The sequence below is a fragment of the Teleopsis dalmanni genome, chromosome 2 (genome assembly GCF_002237135.1).
Source record: "Teleopsis dalmanni isolate 2A chromosome 2, ASM223713v2, whole genome shotgun sequence".
Classification (NCBI taxonomy): Eukaryota; Metazoa; Arthropoda; class Insecta; order Diptera; family Diopsidae; genus Teleopsis; species Teleopsis dalmanni.
Genome location: NC_051847.1, coordinates 35,426,895 through 35,451,515, shown reverse-complemented (window position 1 = coordinate 35,451,515; position 24,621 = coordinate 35,426,895). Strand labels below are relative to the sequence as shown.

The 24,621-nt window shown below is 27.1% G+C and overlaps 1 protein-coding gene across 1 annotated transcript; it reads right to left on the bottom strand.

Moving 5' to 3' along the window:
* Positions 1-6,459: 6,459 nt before the first annotated feature.
* Positions 6,460-22,483, bottom strand: LOC119674308 (neurogenic protein mastermind). Its single transcript, XM_038085439.1, has 4 exons — positions 22,261-22,483; positions 9,249-9,525; positions 6,712-8,610; positions 6,460-6,537 (listed from the first exon to the last, which is right to left on the bottom strand). Exons 2-4 carry the CDS (start codon positions 9,258-9,260, stop codon positions 6,460-6,462), a joined length of 1,989 nt encoding a protein of 662 aa, XP_037941367.1. The 5' UTR covers positions 9,261-9,525; positions 22,261-22,483.
* Between the last annotated feature and the right edge of the window lie 2,138 nt (positions 22,484-24,621).

Genomic DNA, 24,621 nt, shown 5'->3' with positions numbered 1-24,621 from the left:
AAAAACAAAAAACAAAGAGAAAAAATATTAAATAGTAGGAAAAAAAAGCTTTTATTGTTTTTGTTAATGGTTTTCTTTAATTTCAAATAAATGTAAATAAATAGCAGAGGAAAATTATTTTACAACAATAACAAATAACAAATCGTAGAACAAATGTGCAACAAAATATAGTTTTTAAAGTTTAAACCATTAAGTAATTGTTGTACTTCCCCCGTTGTCACGAATGCACCCGCTTTTTGCATACTTCGCCGCTTATTTGGACCCTTAAGGTTTGTTTGATGCGGGGATTTGATCTTTTTCAACGGAAGGGAGCGTTCTATTTACCTATTCCAGTGCTTTATATATATTTTTTTTTTATTTTTTTTTTTTTTGTTCATTTTCCTTGCCACAATTTGTGTTATGGAATTCTAACAATTTCGAACGTATAAAAAACGGGGGAACATAAAAATGTGGACATTATGGTATCAATGAACTTTCGTCGGTTCTACTGTGCAAACAGGAAAAAAGCTCGATATGATAGTATAACGAGTTTGAATGCGATGAGGAAAATGACTACGAAGTGTGGTACTGAATAGTAATGATTTAATTATTTTATGCTTTAGCAGAAAAACTTTCCTACTTTGTATTGGAAAATCTTAATTTAAGTAAATGAAAGCAATATTGTAGGAAATAAATAGCAACAATGCAATTTTGATTATTTACTAGTTTTTATATGGGAAAATAAAATTATTCAATTATAATTTAATTTTATTTGTTTTTTTTGTTTTTTTGCATAGACATATACACTTATAAATTTATTTAATTTTATATTTAATTTATTTCCAACAATATACATAAAATAGGAAAGAGAAAAAATTAATTTACAAATGCAAACAATGAAAACTATTTAAAAATAAATTATTTTATTGTAAAAAAATCAAAACATTAACAAAAACAAACAAAAAACTAAACAAAAAAAAATTATCATTATTATTACATCATTACTTTGGATTTAACTCAGTATATATAGGGTATTCTAAAAGTTTTGTACCCGAAAATGAACCATAAAACTCATGACCAATTTTTTTTCATTACTATAAATAATGTTTTAAAATGTTATACTGATAATTTAAGCCAATTCTGCTTTTAAAATTATTTTTAATAATTTTTTTCATCGGCCGACAATCCTATTCATAATAATACACAAAAACAGGTGTCTTACGAATTTTTTTTTTTTCATTATAAACAATGTTTTAAAATTTTGTACTAAAAATATTAGTCTATTTTACTAACAAAATTATTTTTAATAATTTTTTTCATCGGCCTACAATCTAATTAATAATAATACACAAAAACCCGTGTCTTACTATTATTAAATAGTGGTTTTTCAAAAATAATCTGGTCTAGTTCTGATTCCACAACATCGTATGTATTAGTGAAAACATATATTGGTAACTTTAAACTTAGACATACAAGTCTAATTAATGAAAACCCTTTCTCAAAAGGCAACATCTGTAGTCTCTAACTAAAGAATTGAAGAAGTGTGTCTAATGGACAACAGTCGCACGGAAGTGCGTTTGTTAAGCTTAGTTCACAAACGTAATAACGGATACATTTTAAGTCTGTGTTAAAGGGGTTTAAATGAAACGGGTTAAAATTTGTGGATTCACTATTATCTCTCCAAAAACAGAGAGTTGGTTTTTGAAATTACAACTCAAACAATAAGAAAAATTTTGTTCAGTAACGTAAATCATTTCTCGTTGAAACACACATAATTATGTTATTCGCGGCAGAGAAAATTTACAAATAACTGCTGAAACGCCACTGAATTCATAAAAAGTCAGTGAATGGTATAACATAAGTTCTGGAGATCCATTCGACCCGTACTTTATTGAAAATGGTGAAGGTATGACACAAACTGTGTTCAGATCGCAAAATCCAAGATTACCAATTTTTTAGCGTGAAATTAAAGATATAGATGTGTTACCTTAACAGGATCCAGTACTATACTATGTCCCGTATGCGACATTTGAATAATTTTCAAGTAGTGGTCGAGTTATTGCCAGATATGTTCTGATAAATCATCGAAAACTACCTTAAAAGGATCTAGTACTGGAATATGTCGTGTGGGGGATATTTGAATAATCCTATATGTCTTATATATATTTCATTAAAAATTATTTTAACAGGATCCAGTGCTGTACAGTATCCCGTATTAGACATTTGAATGATTTTCTATTTCTTGTGAAGTAGTGGTCAAACTATTGCCAGATATGTCTCGACTATTAATCGAAAGGTACCTAAAAAGGATCTACTACTGAAATATGTCGTGGGGTGGACATTTGAATGATTCTATATATCTTTACAAATATCTGTCACGTTATGGTTGAGGCATTTCATTAAAAGGAATTAGTACGTCCTGTGATAGATTATTGAATGATGTTGTGTTTTTTAGAAACTTTGGCGAGATATGTGCCGAAAAAATATATAAAATTGCCTTAAAAGGATAAAGTACCGGAACATGTTCTTTAATGGACATTTGATAACAAACATTTCTCAAGGTATATCTGAACTATTGTCAGATATGTGCCAGATAAATCATTGACAATTACTTGAAATGGATTAAACACTGTAAGATGGCACAAAGAGAATATTTAAATGTTGTTGTCTAACAAGGTCCAAATAATATAATTATATTAAAATTTTATTAAAATCTCAACGTTATTTACGTTTATTTTTGATACCATCAGACTTTGAATAGAATAAGACTATGTGTGTTACCGAGGCTCTATGCTCTTAAAAGGAGTTAAATTAATATATAAACTGAGTAAAATAAAGTAACTGAGTAAATGATTTTAAAGCAAAATAGTCATACAAAAATGTGCTGTACCAGAAGAAATAAATGATTTTACTTTCAAAAGTATTTTGTAATATTACCTAAAATATAAAAAATGTTCAATTGCTATTTTACATTTAAGGATATGTCAAAAACTTTAATGCTTTTTATTACCAATAAGCATCTTGAATTTTCAATTTTCTTTAAACTTTTTGGTTTACGAGTGAGTCCATTGATCGAATAAGACGACCATCAAGTCGAAATATATTTTGGATACCGATTTGAGAAGCGCCTGTCGAAACTTTAGTTGCTTTTACAAATGGCACGGCACTGCAGGCACGGCACAAGCTAACGACGAAGGGATAGTACGGCACAAAAAGCTTTTAGATTAATGTTGGCATGTGAGGACATTTAATTAAACTTCCTGTGGCATCAATAACATGCTGGCATGTGGAACAGTAGATGTAAATTAAAGCATTTGCTCAAAACTGCTGACTGAGTTCAATCCGGTGGTATGCTGCTGCTGCTGCTGCTCCAGCAGCATAATCAAGGAAACTCTTTGCTTGCTTTAATTTCATGTTTATTGAAGCATTTCAATGTTCTCAACTTTGAACTAAAAACTACATAAATATAAAATACCTTACCTACTCGTTGGGGGTTTAGAAGTGGACCAACTTTTTGGATTTACTAACACTTAACACTACACGAAATTCAACTTAAAAACTTTGGACATTTGTACGGGACTCCAGAACACTGCCTTGTGCTATACCTACTGCTCTAAGTTGTTACGAGGAAAAGATTTTATTATTGCCAAGAGCAGCTTTCGGCTTCGGCTTCTGCTTGCAACTTCAACTGATGAACGGATATGTTCAACAAAATGTTTAAGGAAAACTAGCCAGGACATTTAAGGAAATACAAAATGCCTATAAAAATTGTTTAACAGGAAAAAAAAACAATTTCTTGGATAAAGGATTATTGAAAATTATTTTATTAACTTCAAGCACATTTAAAAAAGGCCACCTTAAGGCTGTGCAAAATAGTTTTTCAATATCTACAACAAATGTAGGCTGGATACTAACCAATATAAATTAGGATATGCCGTGTACAGAATCATTTGGCGACATCATCATATGTAATTCAGACAAAATAACAGGACTCCTGTTTTATGCCGTTAAACAATTTCGCATAGATGTGCTATATTAAAGCGATATTTTACAATAATGGTCGGATGGATACAAGCAACTACACCGACCATTTTCATGTGATATATGTACTGCTGTATCTACAGAAACAGAGAAAGAGACGGAAGTTAATGGTTCGTTATAGTGGCCGCAGTTATTGAAGATTGAGCACGACAATGTAGGCATTATCCACTAGGTTAATATACAAATGACAATAATACTTTGTTTGCTATTGTATTTTTTATGTTTGTTGGCTTTCTTCGTTTTGTTGTTGTTGTTGTTGTTTTTTTTTTTTTTGTTTTTGTACTTCCTCTACTGTAAAGCGCCGCACATGCATATTGTACATCAACAGTTCATGGAGCGTCGCATTACACTTATGGGTGTTGTTGTTGTTCGCTTACACGACAACCTCACGACTGTTAAACGACCGAGTTAATGCGGGTGAAATGAGTGGATTTTGTGTTAAAGCTTACGAGAGTTAAGTAATTGAAAATGTTAAAAGCTTAAATAATACATTTATTTTGACTTTGTGCTGTAAACGACAACAACACTTCTGTGTAAACCGTGTAGTGAGAGTTAGAGAGAAAGAGAGAGAAAACCAAGTGAGTGGGAGCATGTAGTTTGTTGGGTGGTAGTTTCAGGCACATTTAAAAGTAAAATGTAAACAAATGAGAAAAGCTTGTGTCAGGAATTCATACGATTTTTCCCATTTAAAAGAAACGTAAATAGAGATGTCAGTCAGTGTTCTAAGAATCTCTATCAGGTTGAAGTTATGGTGCTAATACCTTATGCTCAGCTCAGGAAATCGTTAGGGTATTTTTACGTAAATTCTACACTTCATTAAAGTAATTAGGATAGTTTAAGTTTTAATTAAACAGTTATCATTTATAAAATAGACTCGTATTAGGTAAAGAGAATTTAAAGTTTATTATGTATATGAAAAACATGATATTAATTATTTACATTAAGGTTGTAAATTGTTTTATTTAAAATGATATGATAAAGAAGTCTATCAGCATTTATTAGAAGATGGGATTTAGATATTCTTAATAATTTATACTCTACTATAAACAATTATTATGTTATGGAAATTCATTAGCATTTATTAGAAGTTCAGATTTAGATTTCCGTAATAAACTATGCCTTACTATAAATATAATGATATATAATGATATGAATATCCTTCAGAGTTTGTTAGAAGATGGGATTCAGATTTCCTTAATAATACTCTAAAAAGTTACTATTGATATGCAATCCGTTAGCCTTTAATAAAAGATAGGATACAGATTTTCGTAGGAAATATGCCCTACTAAAAAAATTATAATAATATGCATATTTGTCAGCGTTTACTAGAAAATGAGATTAAGATTTCCTTAATAAACTATGCCCTAATATAAAATATTTTTACAATATGTGCATTTATTAGTATTTATGAAAAAATATCTGATGATTGGGCCAGCAGATATTATTATTATTAAAAGTTTAAACGTGAAATCGCCCAACAGCCGGTACTGCGACCAGAAGAGTCCTATTGTACCAGTTTCACTACTGATTACACGAAGCCCCTTAAAGCTTTGTGAATAAAGTCTAGAACTAAATCTAGAAAAAAGTTCTTAATCTGTTCTGATGACAGAAGTTTCATATAAAACAAGTTTTTTCTGAGCATTCACAAAGAATATTCATAGTAGTTTCCTCATCTTCGAGGCATAATCTGCATTTCGAGTTAGCAGGTAGTTGTAGTTTATAAAGGTGGTATTTTAATCATAATAACCTGTAAAGAAATCCGTTAGCAACGGTGATATCAGTGCTTTGCTTTGTCTAAGTCCTGGGAAGTTTTCCCAGTACTTCAGCCGCATTTGATTTTCCCCCTCCTTGATTGGCCAGCAGATATACTTCCACTATCTATAATTTGAAATTCTTCAACATTTTACTAACATATTTTTCTTGCAAGAAATCTTTAAAGATTAAAGGAAAATAAAAACTAAATCGATCTCCTTGAATTGAGGTAATATAACAAATCTTTCGTCCTTAACGATAACCAACCTGACAAACTGTCGAAAAAAAACTTTTCTAAAAACCTATTTCATATTTTGGAATACTATAAATATGTATTATTAGATAATTTATTTTTAATAAACAGGCTTTTTTAAATAAATTCTGCACTACTGATGGTGGAAATTTAATGCATATTAATGAACTTTGTAAATCGTACATTTTGGATAATTTTTTTTTTAAGTAATCGATATGTTCTTCCATAGGTCATTTTAGATTAATGTATTTGGCCCTTATAAAGAGCAATTGGTCACTAGCGATACCAGATAGTTAAGTTTCATAGAAGGTATTTTTATGAGCTTAAGCAATGTTTAAAATTGTATTTCTTGAACTAAAGCTGTAAAGAAAGTAAACTTGTTACACTATACTTCAGACTTTTATAGCTGTCTAATTTATATTTCTATTAAGTATTCAAAGTATAAAAGTGTGTTGATGACTTACATTAGTTTTCGTAGAACATATGAAGAGCAAAGAGCCACATGTTGACGACTTAAAGGTTATTTATTATAATTTTACTTATTTCAATATTTAAAATTTTATAATTTATCTTCATCATTCAGTGTATTTAAAAATAAGTTGCTTTATCTTCTAATTAACAATATATAGCCTTTAAGACACTACAATATATAAAATCTTCAGATAACAAAAAAATATTGAACTTACCTGTATACCATGCGCACCACCCTGTTGGCTTATGTGCAACTGTTGTGTTTGTTTCATTTGCAAGGTTGTTGTTGTTGCATTTTGTTGCTGTTGTTGCATATTTGGTCCAGTTTGTTGCGTATTAGTACCCATACCAGGACCATTTTGTGTGGATTGTGTTGTACCAGCAGCACCGCCTACTTGTGGCCCACCTTGTGCGCCTGCTCGTTGCTGTGCATTCGTTTGTTGCTGCTGTTGCTGTTGTTGTTGTTGCGTTGGCATTTGTTGTGCTGACATATTAGGTGGACCATTTGATGAACCACCTGTTGCATTAGGACCTACACCAGGACCGCCACCACGTGGTGGACCCTGCATAAAATTGGTACCGGCTGGACTTTGATTTCCGGCTGGTCCCATAGGTGAGTTATAGGGCGAGTATTGTTGTTGTGGATTATTTTGTTGTTGAGATTGCGTTTGACCAGGCTTTGGAAATCCACTCGGCACTTGTGGACCCATTTTTGGACCATTTGCATGTGTCTGTTGTGGACCGTGAGGGTGATGTTGTTGTTGAAGCATTTGTGTCTGTCGTTGTAAACGTTTGAGATCGAAATCATTTTGTGAGTTATAATAAAATTCTTGTTTCATATCGAGGAAGGATTGATTAACACCAGCACCTGGCACAACATCAGGTACCTTTTGATGGAATTGTGGTGGTAAATGTTGTTGTTGTTGTTGCTGTTGCTGCTGTTGTTGTTGTTGCTGCTGTTGCTGTTGTTGTTGTGGTCCATTAGGACCCATAAAGTCATTACCAAAACCACCATACTCATTGTAACGACCATTGGGACCACCCATCATTTGATTTTGTTGTGGCTGATGCATCGGTGGTCTAGGGTAGCTCATGCCACCAATAGCATTTTTATGTTGATGCTGTTCAGCCATTTGTTTAAGTGTTTGTGCCGCTGCCAATGAGAGTTCTGACATAGGTCCATTATTCGGACCATTTTGAAATTGTGAACGCATTTTGTTCATGCCCACTTGCGTATCAGTATTTGCACCACCCATTGACCCAACGGGCATACCACCCACATTTGGATTACTATTTAGTGGACCACCACCAAATGCTGCATTGAATTGTGCCATAGCATTCTCAGACTTAACATTTAAACTGTTAATTAAGTCTTGTGCATTTGGTGGTTCCACTTTAATGCCATCTTCGGTTTTTATATCCAACAATGGCTTTTCATCAAAACCATCAAGAAAACCAGGGTTGAAATCCTGTAAATCACTGATGAGATCTTTAAAGGTATCATTACCCTCTGTTGTATCGTCACCCATAAGATCCGGAAAACCGGGGAAATTGCCATTTGGACCACCTTCCTCTTTTAGGCCTGCCAGATCGGCAAAATCATGTTCAGGCTCACGCTTGCACTCAACCAAATTACCGAGTCCACCCAGCGTTGCCTTTTGTTGTTGTTGCGCCGTATTCGAATTATTATGCCCACCCATTAGGTTGCTGCCTGCAACACCGCCTTGTCCTGGATTACCGCCACCCATATGTGTACCCATGCCATTATTATTACCACCACCTCCGCGACCATTATTAGGTATGCCGGCTCCTCCTTGAGGATCGTTTGGATTGCCGACGTTACCGCCGCCACCACCACCGCCAACACCTGGTTCACTTTTAACTGATGTATTTGTTAGTGCCTTCACTGTAACATTCGTACTAATTTGTTGAGGTTGTGAACTGGCAGCCGAGGTTGTAAATTCTAATTGTTGTACAATTTCTACAGAGAATTTTGTAAGATTTTCAGAGCCGTTATTATTGTTGTTATTATTATTTGGCAGTTTATGTGGAGGTTCAAAGTTTTCAGCTCCGTTGTCGACATCGTCCGCTGGTCGTTTTAAAAACTTTTGTTGCTATAATAAAAAATAAGATAAAAAATATTTTTTAAATTTAATGAGTTTTATTTGGTTTATAGAATTGAATATGTATATATAAAAAATATATAAAAAAATGATCACAGAATTCTTTTAAAATTTTTTTATTTTAAAAAATAATACTAATAAATTTGATTAAATTTAAATAATCTTTAGATACCATAAATACACTGCAGGTGTCCTAAATATACCTCCGAATACTTTGAATATAGTTCAGACTACCCTGAATATACTTTAGAGTACCCTAAATATAATTCAGAGTATCCGGAATGTACTTCAAAATACCCTGAATATACTTCAGAGGACCCCGAATATACTTTAGAATACCTTGAATATACTTCAGAGCACCTTGAATATACTTCAGAGTACCCTGAATATACTTCAGAGTACTCTGAAGATAATTTATAGTACCCTGAAGATAATTCAAAGTACTCTGAAGGTTCTTCAGAGCACGTTAAAAACACTTTAGAGTACCCTGAAGATTATTATAGACTATAGTGACAATAAAATACGTTTTTTAAATAAGAATAACAAAAATTTATAAAAATAATTAAAATATAAAACATATTTTAAAATATTTAATGTCTACAAGTTTTAGATTTATTATTTATATTTACCCAAATATTCATTAAAGTTAATTAATTTAAGAAGACAGAATTAGACAGCACATATAGTTTTTTTAATGAGTTAAGTTGATGAAAAATTACGCCTTAAATATTTTTATTTATATTAAACACTGTTTTTTATTGTTTGATTGGATGTCGCGCGCTTTTGACTGTAGTAGAAACGATGCAGTGTTGCATTTTTCGCAGCAAACATACACTTTGTCGTTTAACGAACATATTTTTTTTTATTTATTTTTATCTTTGCTTTTGATTTATTGCATATAAAGTACTTTTTAGGAAAAAAAAAAACACATTTAAATATTAAAAAATAATTAATTTTTTGTAACATATTTTATTGATGTCGTGTTTGGTAAATTTTGCAAGTCAAAAAAAAAATTGGCATAAAAAAAATTTGACAAGAAAAAAAATTTGACAAGAAAAAAAAAAAAATTCAAGAACAAAAAAAAAAATTGCAACAAAATAAAAAAAAATTAATAAAATAAAAAAAAATAAAAAAATAATATAAAAAAAATGAATAAAATAAAAAAAATGAATAAAATAAAAAAAATGAATAAAATAAAAAAAAAATGTAACATATTTATAATATATAAATTTTTAATAAATTTGTTGAGTGCAGTTATTTAGTAAATTATTTTGCAATCCATACAAAGATATTAAAACTTATATTTATTTATATTTTTTATTTAATTATTTAATGCGTTTTACAAAAACACAAAGTTCCATAATTAAAATAAATGACATTGATGAAACAAAAAACACAACAACAAACACTTTTTGTTTTTATTGCAAAAAGGAAAAAAAAACAGTATAAAAGAAATAAACAAAGCGTAACGTAAAAAGGTACTTAATAATAAATATCTACTCCGTATTGCACCCCCGCCGTACACATCTTATGCCTATAGATGCCGGTTTGTAATATTAATAAATCTATGACGTACTTATACCTTCGACTACGCTGGAGTCTACGTTGGGTGCAAAAACAATTTACAGCGTCAAATATAAATTCGAATAGAAGAAAGAAGCATAATGACGCAATGCTGCTGCTTGCTAAGCGTTCAGTTTAGTTAAGTTTAGTGTAGAAGAAAAGAGCTTTGGCACAATGCACTTCACATCTCTGCCAACACTACACACTATTAAAAAACAACACACTACACACTTATCAACGCCAGAGCAGTGCACACGTGTATGTATGTGTGTGTATGCGCGCAAGCAGTCATAGTGCATAGCATATATTAAGCTTAACGTAGTGTTATTCAAAACAATCAATTAAATCAGTTTTTAATTAATGCAAAATGTGTACAAATCACTATGAATATACACTGAATGAAGTATACGTACGAGAATCTGGTGTAAACATAGCCGGGTGGGGTGGTAGTGGTGGTTGTGCACACGATTGTTAGAGTAGCGATAGACAAAGCAGCAAAATGTTTAGTTAAGCGTAGCGCCAATATATCGCAGCATAGCACAGTACAGTACAAAGCAGCGCAGCGCAGCAGCGTAGCGCAGCTCAGCGCAAGTGTCTAGAAATGTTGGCAAAAATAAAACACTCTGTTTTGTATTTTAGTTTGCATTGTGTTTGCTGCCTCCTCTACTAGGCTGTTGAAATAGCATTTGGACTTGTAGACAAAAATATTTTATTTTTGCTTGCATTTCAAATGTTTTCTAAATAAACTGACATTTTTCGTATTATCGATAATATGTCGATAAATAGCGAATTAAAATCATATTTATGTATGCTTTTGACATTAATAAGCATTTATCTTATTTTCCTACATACGCACATACCATACATACACATGCATATACACACATATGCCTATACAAGGGAATACAAATTATATGCAATAAAATATTTTTGTTAACAGAAATTGGCACTTAAAAACAAAATCATCAAGCGTGGCTATGAATACACAACCATGCACATTACTATGACCTCAGGCTAGTGTGAATAGTGTAAAGCATCATCTAATTGTCCTGCTTTTACATATGCTAAACACAACAGGAAGGCATAGCGTAGAACACAAAGTCAAGCTGCGTTTAAGTACTTAAATATTTTGTGGATTAACATTTGTTTACTACTGTACTGTTACAGTACAGAGCGCAATAGGAGTTAATGTTAATCCACTTTTTGCATGTTGCTGGATTGTTTGTAGTTGTGACAATCTGATTACTGTGTAATTTTAGTTCTAATAAAGAATTTAAATTCTGATTAATTAATGCAATTTAATTTTATAAATAAAAATTATTGATAATCCAAAAAATATTACAATTTTAGTTATGAATAATTTTAAAAATGGTTTATGATTATAAATGAAAGTATAGATGTAAAGTAAATTGAATTTATTATCAAATAACATAAATCACATAAAAATTATATATCTATAGATACCCTAGATCCAAGAAAGATTGGAGTACTGAACTGAAAGAGAGTAGCAAAAGATCGGTACAGATGGAAGCAGATCGTGGGGCAGGCCAAGGATCACACTGGACTGTAGTGGCAAATAAGAAGCAGAAAAAGCATAGATCAGTATTTCCAAGCCAAAATGTTGTGCCGGCCACAAAAAAATATTTCAGGTTTTTAATTATATTATTGAGAAATATTTAGGTTTTTCAATAGTACTGAATCACGACATTTAAATTATATTCTAGCCCTTCTATTCGCAATTTCGTCTACGGCTCCGTTCTTAGTTTTTTTTTATTCTACTCAAAAAAAATATTGACTGCATCTCCCCTATTCTCAATTTTGGCAAAAAAAAATTAATGTCAAGGTTCAAGAGACACATGGCTGTCGACACTTTCGTTTTTAGGCAAAAATCGAACCATTTTATCTGACTGTAAAGATATAGGCAGTGGACTTTTCGCGAAAGATCTGCATAAACATATTTATTATAGGCTGTTATAGGCTATTAAACAATATATTTAATAGGAATATATACACACCTTAAGCCCAGTTAAAATAATTTTTATAAATAATTTTAATAGATATTAATAGCATTAATTAATTTCTAAATTTCTTCTATACAAAGTTAGGCTTTACTGTATGGAGCATGACATAAACAAAAAAGACAAAATAAACACTAAGAAGTACTAGGGTGTTGATGTGCTCAAAAAAATCTTATTTTGTGATACGGAGTAGATCCAACCAGTTTACATTCATTTATCGATTGTTTCAGAGTCATGTTAAAGAAATTACGAAGCTATATACTAGAGTTATGATGTGGATAGGTGATGATAGATAGTAGAAGGGAGAGAATTTTTTAGGAGTGAGTGTGTATTAGGGATAGATGGGATATTTCAGATATTTATTGCGTAGATAATTTGTAAATGATTACAAATGTATATATATATAAGGATGTGGATACGTCGTGTTAGTAGTGGCAGAGAGGAAGGAATTGTTAAGAAGTGAGGATGAGTGGGCTCTGTAATGCATCTATCTGCGGCTATATTAAAAATTTGAAACTAATTTGGAAAGTTTTATTATTTTCCAATATTTTTTCCATCGACACAATAGAATATAATTGGAAATACAAAATAAATATAGTCTTCTGAAAACGTTGCATTTCAACTGGACTACCCCGATCTTAAGTGTCATTCAACTTGTTAAGAGTAAATATTGTACAATTTTCTATATTATTAAAGTCATATACATATATATATAGTTGTGTCAAAAGCTGAAGTTCAGCTGAAAAATTCTAAAAGTCATTCGTCTTAATAATAGTCAATTAATTATATTAAATATTATTTGTTATATGATTATATTTTCATTTGATTTAGTTATAAAAATATATATAGTATAGTATTTTATATTATTCAAGTCGTATAATCTCTCGGTTTAATAGAATTTAGTTTGAAAAAGAAAAAAAATATTGTCGTCTCAAATGCTGAAGTTCAACTGGAACATCCCAAAAGTCATTCATCTTGATAATAGTCAATTAATTATATTAAATATTAATTGTTATATAATTATGTTTTGTTTTGATTTGGTTATAAAAAATATTAATAATATAATATTCTCTATATCATTCTAGTCATATAATCGCTTATGCCCTTTATGTGACTCTATAAATCACATAAGCTTTGTGTTGGTTGTTAGTTGGTTGTTATATATACGTAAATCAATTATAAAATATTAATTTCATTTCATAACACTTTCGGATCTTAAATGTAATAATAAATAATTATCAAAAATAAAATTTTTATGCAACATTTATTTTTTTAAGTGACAATTTTTGCAATTTAATTAACTTTAAAGTAAAATAGAAGTGTGCGCCACATTAACCTTCCACAAAATGTTTAAACTTGGTGACCACAAAACACTAAAATAAAACGAAAGCAAACAAAAACAAAAACAATAACAGTAAAATTATATTAAAAGCAACAACAACAAAATTAACAAAGGCAATAACCAACTTCAATGTAACTGAAGTGAAGCTCATAAATAGAAAAGCAAAAAAGGAAAAGTAGTAAAAAAAACAGTGTTGCAATGCAATTTAAAATTTTAGGAGCTAATTTTGAATATCAGCGCCGCAACAGCAAAGCAAATTTTCAACTGAAGAATGAAGAAGAAAATTAAATATTTTAGAAGAATGGTTCTGATCTATGAGTATTTGTTTAAAAATATTAAAAAATAATATGTATAAAATTAATATGTATAAAAATAATATGTATAAAATAATAAGAGTATACTTTAATTTTATTATAAAAACACTACACAAAAGTACTCGTGCGCCATAGTCAACGGAATGTTTGGAAGTTATGAGAATATTCTATTTTTTTCAAATTTTATTGTTTTTGTTTGGAATTTTAGTATTAATATTAATAGTAAATTAAATTAATATTAACAATGTATTAATAAATCAATACAATCAGTTTTTAATAATTGGAAAAAATTTTAGACATGCAGTTCATATTTTTATTTGTATAAGAAACCACAATAAACATATTATTCACAAAGTATAAGGTACTTTGAAACTACAGTTTTGATTAATTAATTTTAAAATATTTTTGATTTTGAATGATTTTTAGAAAAATAATTTTAAAGGAACCTACAGCCTATTCTGCCCTTCTCTATCCCTATCCCTATCCCTAACCTCACACGTAATTTTGCAATATATAGACAAATTCAATAAATACTCGTATATACACATATCATACTGAAGTTTAATCATGTAAACATATTTTTATATTATAAAATTTAAAACATTTTATAGATGTGACGGAATTTTAAAGTGATATAGTTCAAACTGAGTGTTGATTACAAAAAAAATTAATACTAAAAAACGTAGTATAAAAAAAATATTAAGCAGTGACAAAAACAAAAAAAAGTAAAAACAATTTTATTACCTATTGGAGGTTCCATAAAAACCATAAAAAGTATAAATAAAGATAGAAAAAAAAGGTTTAATCATAAAAAATGGATTGCAAATAACTTTTAAAATTTTGTATATTATATAAGTTTGAACGTATCAGAAATGCAACACTAAAATGTGGATTATATTATACAAGAATATATATAAATATAAAATTTAATAATAATTTTATCTTCATACGTTTTATGAGTTCCTTTTTTTTAAGTAAAATGCAATACGTTTGCATTTCTTAAGTCAAGTTTTACGTCCTTAGAAACGGAGACATTTTTTACTTCTTATTACGCTTTTATTGGTGTAAAAAATAAACGATAGTACGAATTAGTTCGATTACATTTAATTCCATAAATTTTAATAAATTACTAATATTAATTTTTATTAAATAATTTAAATTAAAATATTTATCCAATTACTATATATTTCTTCGTGACACTATATAAGATTAGAACGTAAATCTAACCATAGGAAGAACCATCCAAAGCAAAAAAATTAATGACAAATGTAACGATGAGGAAGAAGAAAATTAATTGCTTGAGGTCAAATTAGATTGTCTGGCCGCAGCTTTGGATTTAGGATTATGAATCTTAAATTCTTTTGGTAAGACTATGAAAACCGTTTCTATTTTTGTTATTGCAAATTTTTGTTAAAAACATTTTTGAAGATATAAAAAGGAAAATCATTAATCTATAAGTTTATAGAGTAGAAGTGTTTTAGAGTGTATCTCATTATTTTCAAAGGAGTTATCTTTTACATTTATATTGGTTAAATGCTAGAAATAAACATTGCTATACACACATATATCAAAACCGACATATGTACATACACCAATGCTTACACATACCAATATATATATACGTATACTTTATATATTATAGAAACAACTGAAAAAAATTATTTAATTAGTACCATTAACAAATATATTTAAAACAATCATAAGATATTATTTATCTATCTCTAAAATTTTAATTGCAAAATGAAAATATATCTTAATTAAAAATTCAAATAAATAATAAAAACATAAATGGAAAATGAAATAAAATTAAATTAGCAAGATAAAACTAAAACGAAATAAAATTTTACAAAAAAAAACAAAAAAAACAAAAAAAAAATATAAAAAATCCAAAAAATAAAAGAACTAAAAAAAAATTTAAAGACTAAAAACAAAAACTATAAAAATATATACAAAAAATAAAAATAAATGAAATTAAAAAATATAAAAAAAATAAATATATTACAAAATAAAACGGTATTAATAAATAAAAAAAAATTAAAAATAAATAAGTAGCAATAAAAAAAAAATGCAAAAAATATGAATAAAAAATATTTTAGAAAAATAAAAACTCCTTAATAGAATATTTTTATATAACATAATATTATAAAAATAATTGTGAACATAAAAAAAAAAAATTAGATAATAATTTAAAAATAAAAAATAGAGTAAACATTAAATAAAATAAAGAACAATAAAATTTATATTCCAAACACATATTACATATAACTAGTCATTTTATAATATAAAGTTATACATAAAATAAAACAAATCATAGTAACTTTTATATTTTAAAAGATATATAAGAAATATATTAATAATATTTAAACATTAACACATAAACACATAAAAATTTAATTAAATACAATAAAATAATATATACTAATAATATATAATAATATAATAATAATAATATATAATAATATATAATATATATAATATAAGTAAACAAACTTAAAAATAATGTAAATCCAAAATACTAATAAAAAATTAATGTGCCTTAATGTAGTGAATTAATTATTATAAAAAATTATTAATTATTATTAAAAATTATTATTAAATTTGATTTTAACGACAGTTATGTTTGCAATGACTTTTTTCTCAAAACCTCTCTCTCTACAAATTAAAGAGAAATAATATATAATAATAAAATAAAAGAATATATACGTAAAATATTAAAAAAAAAATGTGGCAAATAAGAAATAGCCTTATAGTAAAAATTAATAAATACTGTAATAAAAAATTTTATATAATTGGATTTATGATATATTAGTGTTCTGAGAATAGTGCAATGGCAATAAAAACTATAATAATTAAATAATTTTTTCAATTATTTTTTCTTTAAGTTTTATTTTTTTTTTAAATTTAATTTTTTTATAAGTTTAACGAAAGAAGTAGCATAGAGGAATTACAAGATTGAAGTAATAAGGTCAGTAGCGTTATGCTAAGATTTAATTATTGTTTATCATCGAAAGAAAAAATAACAAGTGGAAGTAAAAAATTGTTGCAAAATCAAATCAAAGACAAGTTTAACAAAAAAAAAAAAACATAAGAAAAAAAATTCCAGAGGACAGTAAAAAATGAAACAAATTAAGAACAATCTAGATAAATATAGAACTATCTAGAAGAAGAAAAAAAATAATGCGTGAATGTTAAGTAAAACTAAAACTTCCATTCATCATGAAGTACAGCAACTGAACTGAATAATAATTTGAATTCATAATTAAATTTAAGTTCCATTTAGTTATGTATACGATTTTTTATTACAATTTATAAGAAACCCCTTAACTTTCAAAAGTTAATTTTCTATCTATAAATTATATTTAAAAACAAAATAAAAAAAGAATGACTACATTTTACAAACCAACAATATATCAAATTTTCTAAAACACCTCTCATACCGACTTTTCATCACATATAATATACATACATACATACATACAGACAAATATATTAACTTGCTTTGTAATTTAATTAATTAATGCACTTTTTTAATTAATTAATTTGCATTTAAATGATTGTTGTAAATACGATTAAACAAAAACGCGCGTATAGAAAACAAAGAACAATTAAAAATGAAATAAAAACAATTAAACATTAACAAAAAAAAAAAAATAATAATAATAATATAAAGCAACCGATAAAATGTGAAAATATAGACAAAAGTGATTTTTTATAAATAATAAAAAAAAAAAAAAAAAAAAGACTACCAGCAAAAAAGATAACAGAAATGGTAGCATAGCTCGCTTAAGAAATAATAATAATAATATTAAGAAGTAGATGAGGCAATATACTATACAATAAAGCATAAAAAGATGGCGGGTGAGAAAGTAGTAGAAACACACACAAGAAATACAACAACAACAACAACCACATGCAAACTAAAAGCAAGTAAAATGCTGCGAACCTTGACACAATAAAACAGAGAGCGAAAAAAAACACAAAACAAAACAAAAAAAATTAAATAAATTCCGATTTTGTTTTGATTTTTAATGACTTTTTTGTTTATATTGTATTATTTTGATTTTGATTTTGTTTTGTTTTCTTTATTAACCATCCTATTCGCATCTTGCATTTCTCATTTTTCTCATTTTATGTGTACGTCATTTATTATTTCATTAAGTATTTAATTATATTTATTTTATCAAACGAATGCAATTTTGCAAATTATTTTTATGTTTGACGCATTTTCTTCGCTCAGTTCGTGATAATAGCATAGCAATGATGCATTACGGAATTATTTACCGACTTACGACGCGAACGAGTAGTCTCTGTCTTCATGGTTCATACTTTTCATCTACTGGAAATATGACCTCAATTTCTATGTTTACTTATCATTTTAATTTAATTGTAATTATTAACAAATTTAATTTTCAACCTAAAAATATGCTTTTACTTCTATATATAACTTTGATTGTTCTTGAGTGAATATTAAATAAGGATAGTGCATAGTGGAAAAATTAAAATATACACAACATTTAACTATCTAGTAGTTCCCAATAATGACTGACTTAATAATGACAATAAGCCTCATTTTACTCTTATTGTACTCTCTCACTCTTTTTCCTTCTGTCTCTTTTTTCTTCACACATAACGTTTTATCCTCTGGTTGCCAAGCGAGCCTTAATTAAACTGCTGTGATAATATCAATAAACCTCGTTTTATTTTCACCTTCTCACTCGAATTTCCCTCTGCGTCTCTCTTCTACACATATAGCGTATAACCCTCTGGTTCCTGAGAGAGATTATAGTGTTTATAATTATTATAATTACAACATAAGTGCAAAATCCTCTAATTTTAAACAATTATAATTGAGATTTTGATGATTTTTACTTACAAACTTTTTACTTATATTTTTTCTAAAACCATCTTTAATAATTTATTCAAATATAGTAAAAAAAAACTTGGGTCTAAAGGGTTAAATGAATAAGAGCAGAATATATTTATACCAAAACTACATTTTGTTTTTGAGAATTTGTTCGAAAGAATTTGTTAGATTGTACTAGAAAATCTAAAGAATAGGTTTTTGGACCTGTTGCATAATTAATTTCACAAAAGTACAAAAATATAAATAAACAAATTCTTAAATAAAGATATCACCACTTAGTAAAATAAGTAAAAAAAATAAAAAAGGAAAAACAAAATCAAAAATAAATATATAAAAATTTAACAAAACAAGTAAAAATAAAATAAAAACCAAACAAAAATTTAAAAATATAATAATAATTAACAAAAATTAATAATTAATAATTACCAAAAACAAAATATAACAAAAACAATAAATTTTAAAAAAAATAATAATAATTATTATTAATAATAATAATAATTAGAAACACAAAAATATAATAAAAAAATTTAAAAAAAAAATTTTTTTAATGAAAATTTAAAAATAATTAAAAATTGAAAACAAAAAAAATTAAAATTTAAAAATAATATAAAAAAAATAAAAATTTTAAAAGAATAAAATTAAAAATTTAAAAATATTTAATTTTAAAAATAAAATAAAAAAATTAATTAAACAATTAAAATAAAAAACATATAACAAATATTTATTGATTTTAAACGATCAAAACACAGCTTATATAAAAAACTGTATATAAGAAAGAAAATTGAATCAATTAATACATAATATCGCTCTATGTTGTATATTTACTTCATTCATTTCAATCGATTAAGATTTTGAAATATCTATCTAAATATCATCTTTATATCACTCCGTTTTCTCTCTTTTCATTTCCTCTTATCATTCTTTATATCTCTTTCTACAAATCTTTTTTAATATCTCTCTCTATACATCTTTTTGTGTATATCTCTCTCTGAATGTCGTTGTTTTATATCTCTCACATTCAATATTTTTACATGTTCACCTACATTATCAATGTTTATTGATTACCTACTTGTTATTTTAAATTATTATTATTTTACTACATATTACAGTATGTTATCCATATTATACTTATATATATAAACATATATACATATTTTAAAATGCATAATCTTCTCTTCTTCTCTATCTTTTTCTGCCCCTTATAGTCTCTTATAGAAATTGCATACAAATATAGTTCTAATCTACATAATTATTAATAAGTACAGTTTCACATTTTTTTCTCCATATTTAGTATATTCAATAATGCTTATACCTATAATACGTACATATTTTTTCTACATTTCTTCCTTTCTTTATTATTCCTACTCTCTTTCTTTCTCTATTTTATTTTGTTAATACTCATTGGTTTTTATTTTTTTCCTTCCCTTTTTACTAGATATTTGATATCACTTTGGTCTGTTATATATACATTTTATTTTCGCTCTCTTGTTTTTCTTTCTTTCTGCCTCCTTCTTCTTCCCTCAAACACATGCAATTCTTCTATACGTATTTACTAACATAATTTTTTGATTTATAATATATAACATTATTGCTGCTTGTATATATTTATAAAAATTATTTATTTTTTTAAATTCATATGCTTTAATTTTAAATTTTTTTATATAAAATGGAATTTTCACTATTTTATTTTTTATTTTGTTTAATATTCAAATTGTTTATAAACAATTTTCATTAATCAATATTTGTGTGAAAATTGATTATACTTGCAATTCGCTGTTTTAAATAATTTTTTCTATATAATATATAATATATATAAACTTTTTAAAATAAAATTAAAATTTTAAATAAAATTAAATTTTAATTTTTGCAGTTGTTTTAAATCATAAATTTATTTTTTATCCCTACATATTAAAATTTTTTCATTTTTATTTATTTATTATTATTTATTTATTATTTATTATTATTAATTATTTGTGCTTATTTATTTATTATTATCTTTATTATTATTTATTATTCAAAAAATACTTTTTATTTTTATTTATTTATCATTGCATATCCTGGTTAACATATTGTATAAAAAAATTTTTCAATGTAAAATATTTTACACATAAACACTAGTCCACAATGAAAATAATATATAAGTGTTGCGTAAAAAATAGTAATAACGATATTTTGTATATTAAAAAGGTAAATAATGTATTTTAAATGTTTTAAACTTTGTTAAAAAAATTATATAATAAAGTGGTACCAATGATAATTGGTAAATAACATTAATATAGTAATATATACATTTTAAATATATTTTACTATATTAAAAAATTATCTAAACATTTAATATATTTCATTAAAAATTATTTTAGTTTGTAGTATTGTTTTATAATTTTTAAAAGTGTAAAATTAAACTTTAAAAATCATAATTTAAATATTAAAGTTTTAAAATTAAACTTTAAAAATTACAAAAAACACAACAGTGGCGTTTTCAAAAAAACAAATATTAAGATTTTCACAAATCAAAAGGCCATTTAATAAAAACAAAAGCACACTTCACACACAGTAAAACTAACCGAAACTTACGCATCAACACACTCACACCTATATATATACATATATACACTTAAACGCACATCTCAAAAAAGCTTAGTGGGAAAAAATGTCAACAAAAGAAAATTTTTCAACAGGAAAAATTCAACAAATTTCTTGTTCTTGTTGCTAACTTTGTTGTCATTGTTGTTGTTATTGCTATGATTGCTGTTATTGTTGTTCTTGTTGTGATTTTTAGTTGTTACTGTTACATTGCTTGCTTGCTTACAATTATTGTTTTCGTTAATTTTCTTGTAGTTGTTAAGAATTTTATAAATGTGTTTGTTGTTGTTGCTGTTTATGTTGTTGTTGTTATTGTACTTTATCTGTCAATGACACTTTAGCATAAAAACAAAATAAAAAACAAAAAACAAGAAAAAACAATACAAATAAAAAGCCACGCACCGCAATTGTCAAAACATAAAAGTGAAAATAACAAAATTTTTGCGGCGCCATAATTTTAAAATATAAAATTAAAAAAAAACATTTTTGTTTAAATAATGTATGAAGCAAATTAACACAAGAATTTATTTAAAACAATGCAATTTAAGAAAAAAAAAATTTTTTTTTTGTTTTTATGAAGAAAAAACAAATTATTATAAATTTAAACTTTGTGTAATTGTAAACTTTAAAATTTTTTTTTGCAAATTTTGCACAAAATATTTTTTTTATTTGCACAGTAACGAAAAAAATTTTTTTTAAAAATAAATTTAAATAAAATTATACTTTTATTAACATTTAAATTTCATATTTTTGTGTTTTTTGTTACTTGCATATATAAATAATATTTTATTTAAACTTTATAACACTTGTGTCATTATACGAAAATACACTTGAACTTTTAATATTTCGTTTAATTTCATATATAAAAATTTAAAAATTTTTTTTTCGTAATAAAAAATTCCAATTAGTTTTTATTTTAATTTAGTTTAAAAAATTTCTTCTTAGAATTTTATTTACGGTTAGAGCGGTTCGGTTTGATTAGTTCTTCAATTACGTTCACACGTTCGTCTTAGTTCATTCTTAAACATTTCAAACTGTTACTTTTGTTGATGTATAATTTTTAACTGCCGTTTTATATTATTTGAACGTCGCTAATTTCTATCTATTTTATTTAAAAGCCTTTTCTGTGTTTAATACAACCAACGTTGTACGCTGCCTTTGGCTGTCGACTGAGTACTGGCACGAGCCGATTGCGACCGCAACGAGAAAGTTTCAAAATGTGAAAATTCGTAATGAAAATGTTAAAATGTACGTAAAATACAAAGCACAAACACAAAATACAGCAGGCAGCAGTCAGCAGCAATACGACGAGCAGACAGCGCATAGCATAGCAAAGCAAAGTAAAGTAAAACACACTACCAACAACCAACAAACAGTGCCAGTCAGTAAGCAATAAAAGAAGCAGCGGTAACAGCAATAGGAATGCATATAAAAACGTATTGTTTTTGTTTCTTATTTGAATTTGATTTTGAATTTGTGTTTACTATGTGCGGAAATATGCATAGCAAGTAAAATCAAATACAAAATCAAAAGCAATAGCAATAGCACTATATAAAGACAAAATGAAATATCAAAAAACAGTAGTAACATCTGCGCACCACCACTGCTATAAGCAAACAAAACAATAACAAATAAAAATCGTTGTAATCATGTTTATATTCTTAACGTTATCATAACGATTATCATTCATGTTACTGGTAAACGCTTAACATTCCTTACAACTGTTAATAACATTTTACAAATTCATGAAGACAACAAGCAAGCCATACTCGCGTTCGTATATAGAAATCAAGCACAGCAGCAAGCATATCATATGGAATTTTCTTTAGTGCAGTAGCGGCGACGGCGGCGGCGTATACAAACAACAGCAAGCAAAAGTCACTTTTAACAGTGTCGTGTAAAGCGTAAATTTTAATATTGGCCAAAGTGTTACCTTATTACGTTTGACGTCTGTTTCTCTTCTTCTCAGTTGCTAAATGTACACGTTCCTAAGCGTTGTATTAGTTGGCAAATATGTGAAGGGAACGGATGAGTGTACATACTGTGTTCAATTCATTTGTCATTTGTTAAATTACGTAAATATTTGCAAGCACACTGACTACAGATATTTTATGCTTGCATATGCTATTGTATGTAGGGGGATTTTTTTTATTCTTTATTTTTTTTTTTAAATAAAAATTTGTTCAACTATACGGAGTTAGCTATAAATCGTATTACTACAATGTAATAAAAAAAAAATCATTTAAATTTAAGCGCCTTAAGGATCACGAAATACAGTAAATCGATTAAAAAGCATAAGAAGCAAACATTTAATACAATTTGTTCTTATAGTGCATATATAGTAGAGCTAAATGCATTTTGTAATAACAATAGCTCAACTCATAAGTTGTCAAGGAAATGTTTGCAAGAAATTAAATTTCCATTTTACACAATAATTGTATCTTAATTTTGAAAACATTTTCTTGACAAATGCTAATTGACTTTATTTATAGTTTGAAAGTAGCTGTCAGTTGTGTAGCAAGAACTGCATAAAAGACGGAGTGTAGGGTATGCTACAAAAAACATTTTAGTTAGTATTTTTACAGTGTTTAATGTGTAAATTAACTCAACAATCTATTTTATAATATCGGGTACAAGCCTCCAGAATCTTTCCAGCAATAGTTACTACTTATTTTTTGTAGTACTTACTAGTTACTGCATATCTCTTTTCCCCCACACTTGTTTCCATTTTGTTATCTAAATACTAAACTTTTTGTATACTAATGTCGTCCTTTCCCTTGATGACTGTAATTAGGTTTCAGCTTCTGACCTTAACGGCACAAAAGCTGATATTTCTTCATTTTACATTCCTTAGAGTTAGTTACAGTGGGTGCAAGTTTTACACAATGGCTTTCAATGCTTTTCAAATACTGAAAAAAAATATAGATGTTACTATATGCTACTTTCAAGGGGGATCTTCATCCTCTTATCATTCGCTAACTACGACACTAGTAATTCTACAAGAATAACTATTTGAAAAGAGTTGTAAGATATAGTATGCAGTCACAAAATTCTTTTATAAAGAAAATATTCTTATTACTATGTGAACTTTCTTTGAGATATTATTATTTTGATTAAAAGCTTTTCATTTCTAATCATTCACTTCTAATTGTTTTACATAGGTATTATAAACTACATCGTTGTTGTTGCAAAATAATTCGTTATTTTTTTTTTTTTTTTTGAGAGTTGCATAGTTGCAAAATCTATATAATGATTATTTTATGCAGCCAAGCAAAAGGATGAATTAAGCAAAATAGTCTATAAATGACCCGTTAGACG

Excerpts from the sequence above, each read along its gene's own strand:
- LOC119674308 (XM_038085439.1), bottom strand. Across the intron at positions 6,538-6,711 it reads GTGGTGCGCATGGTATACAG|TCGTCAACATGTGGCTCTTT; the intron begins GTAAGTTCAATA and ends ATAACCTTTAAG.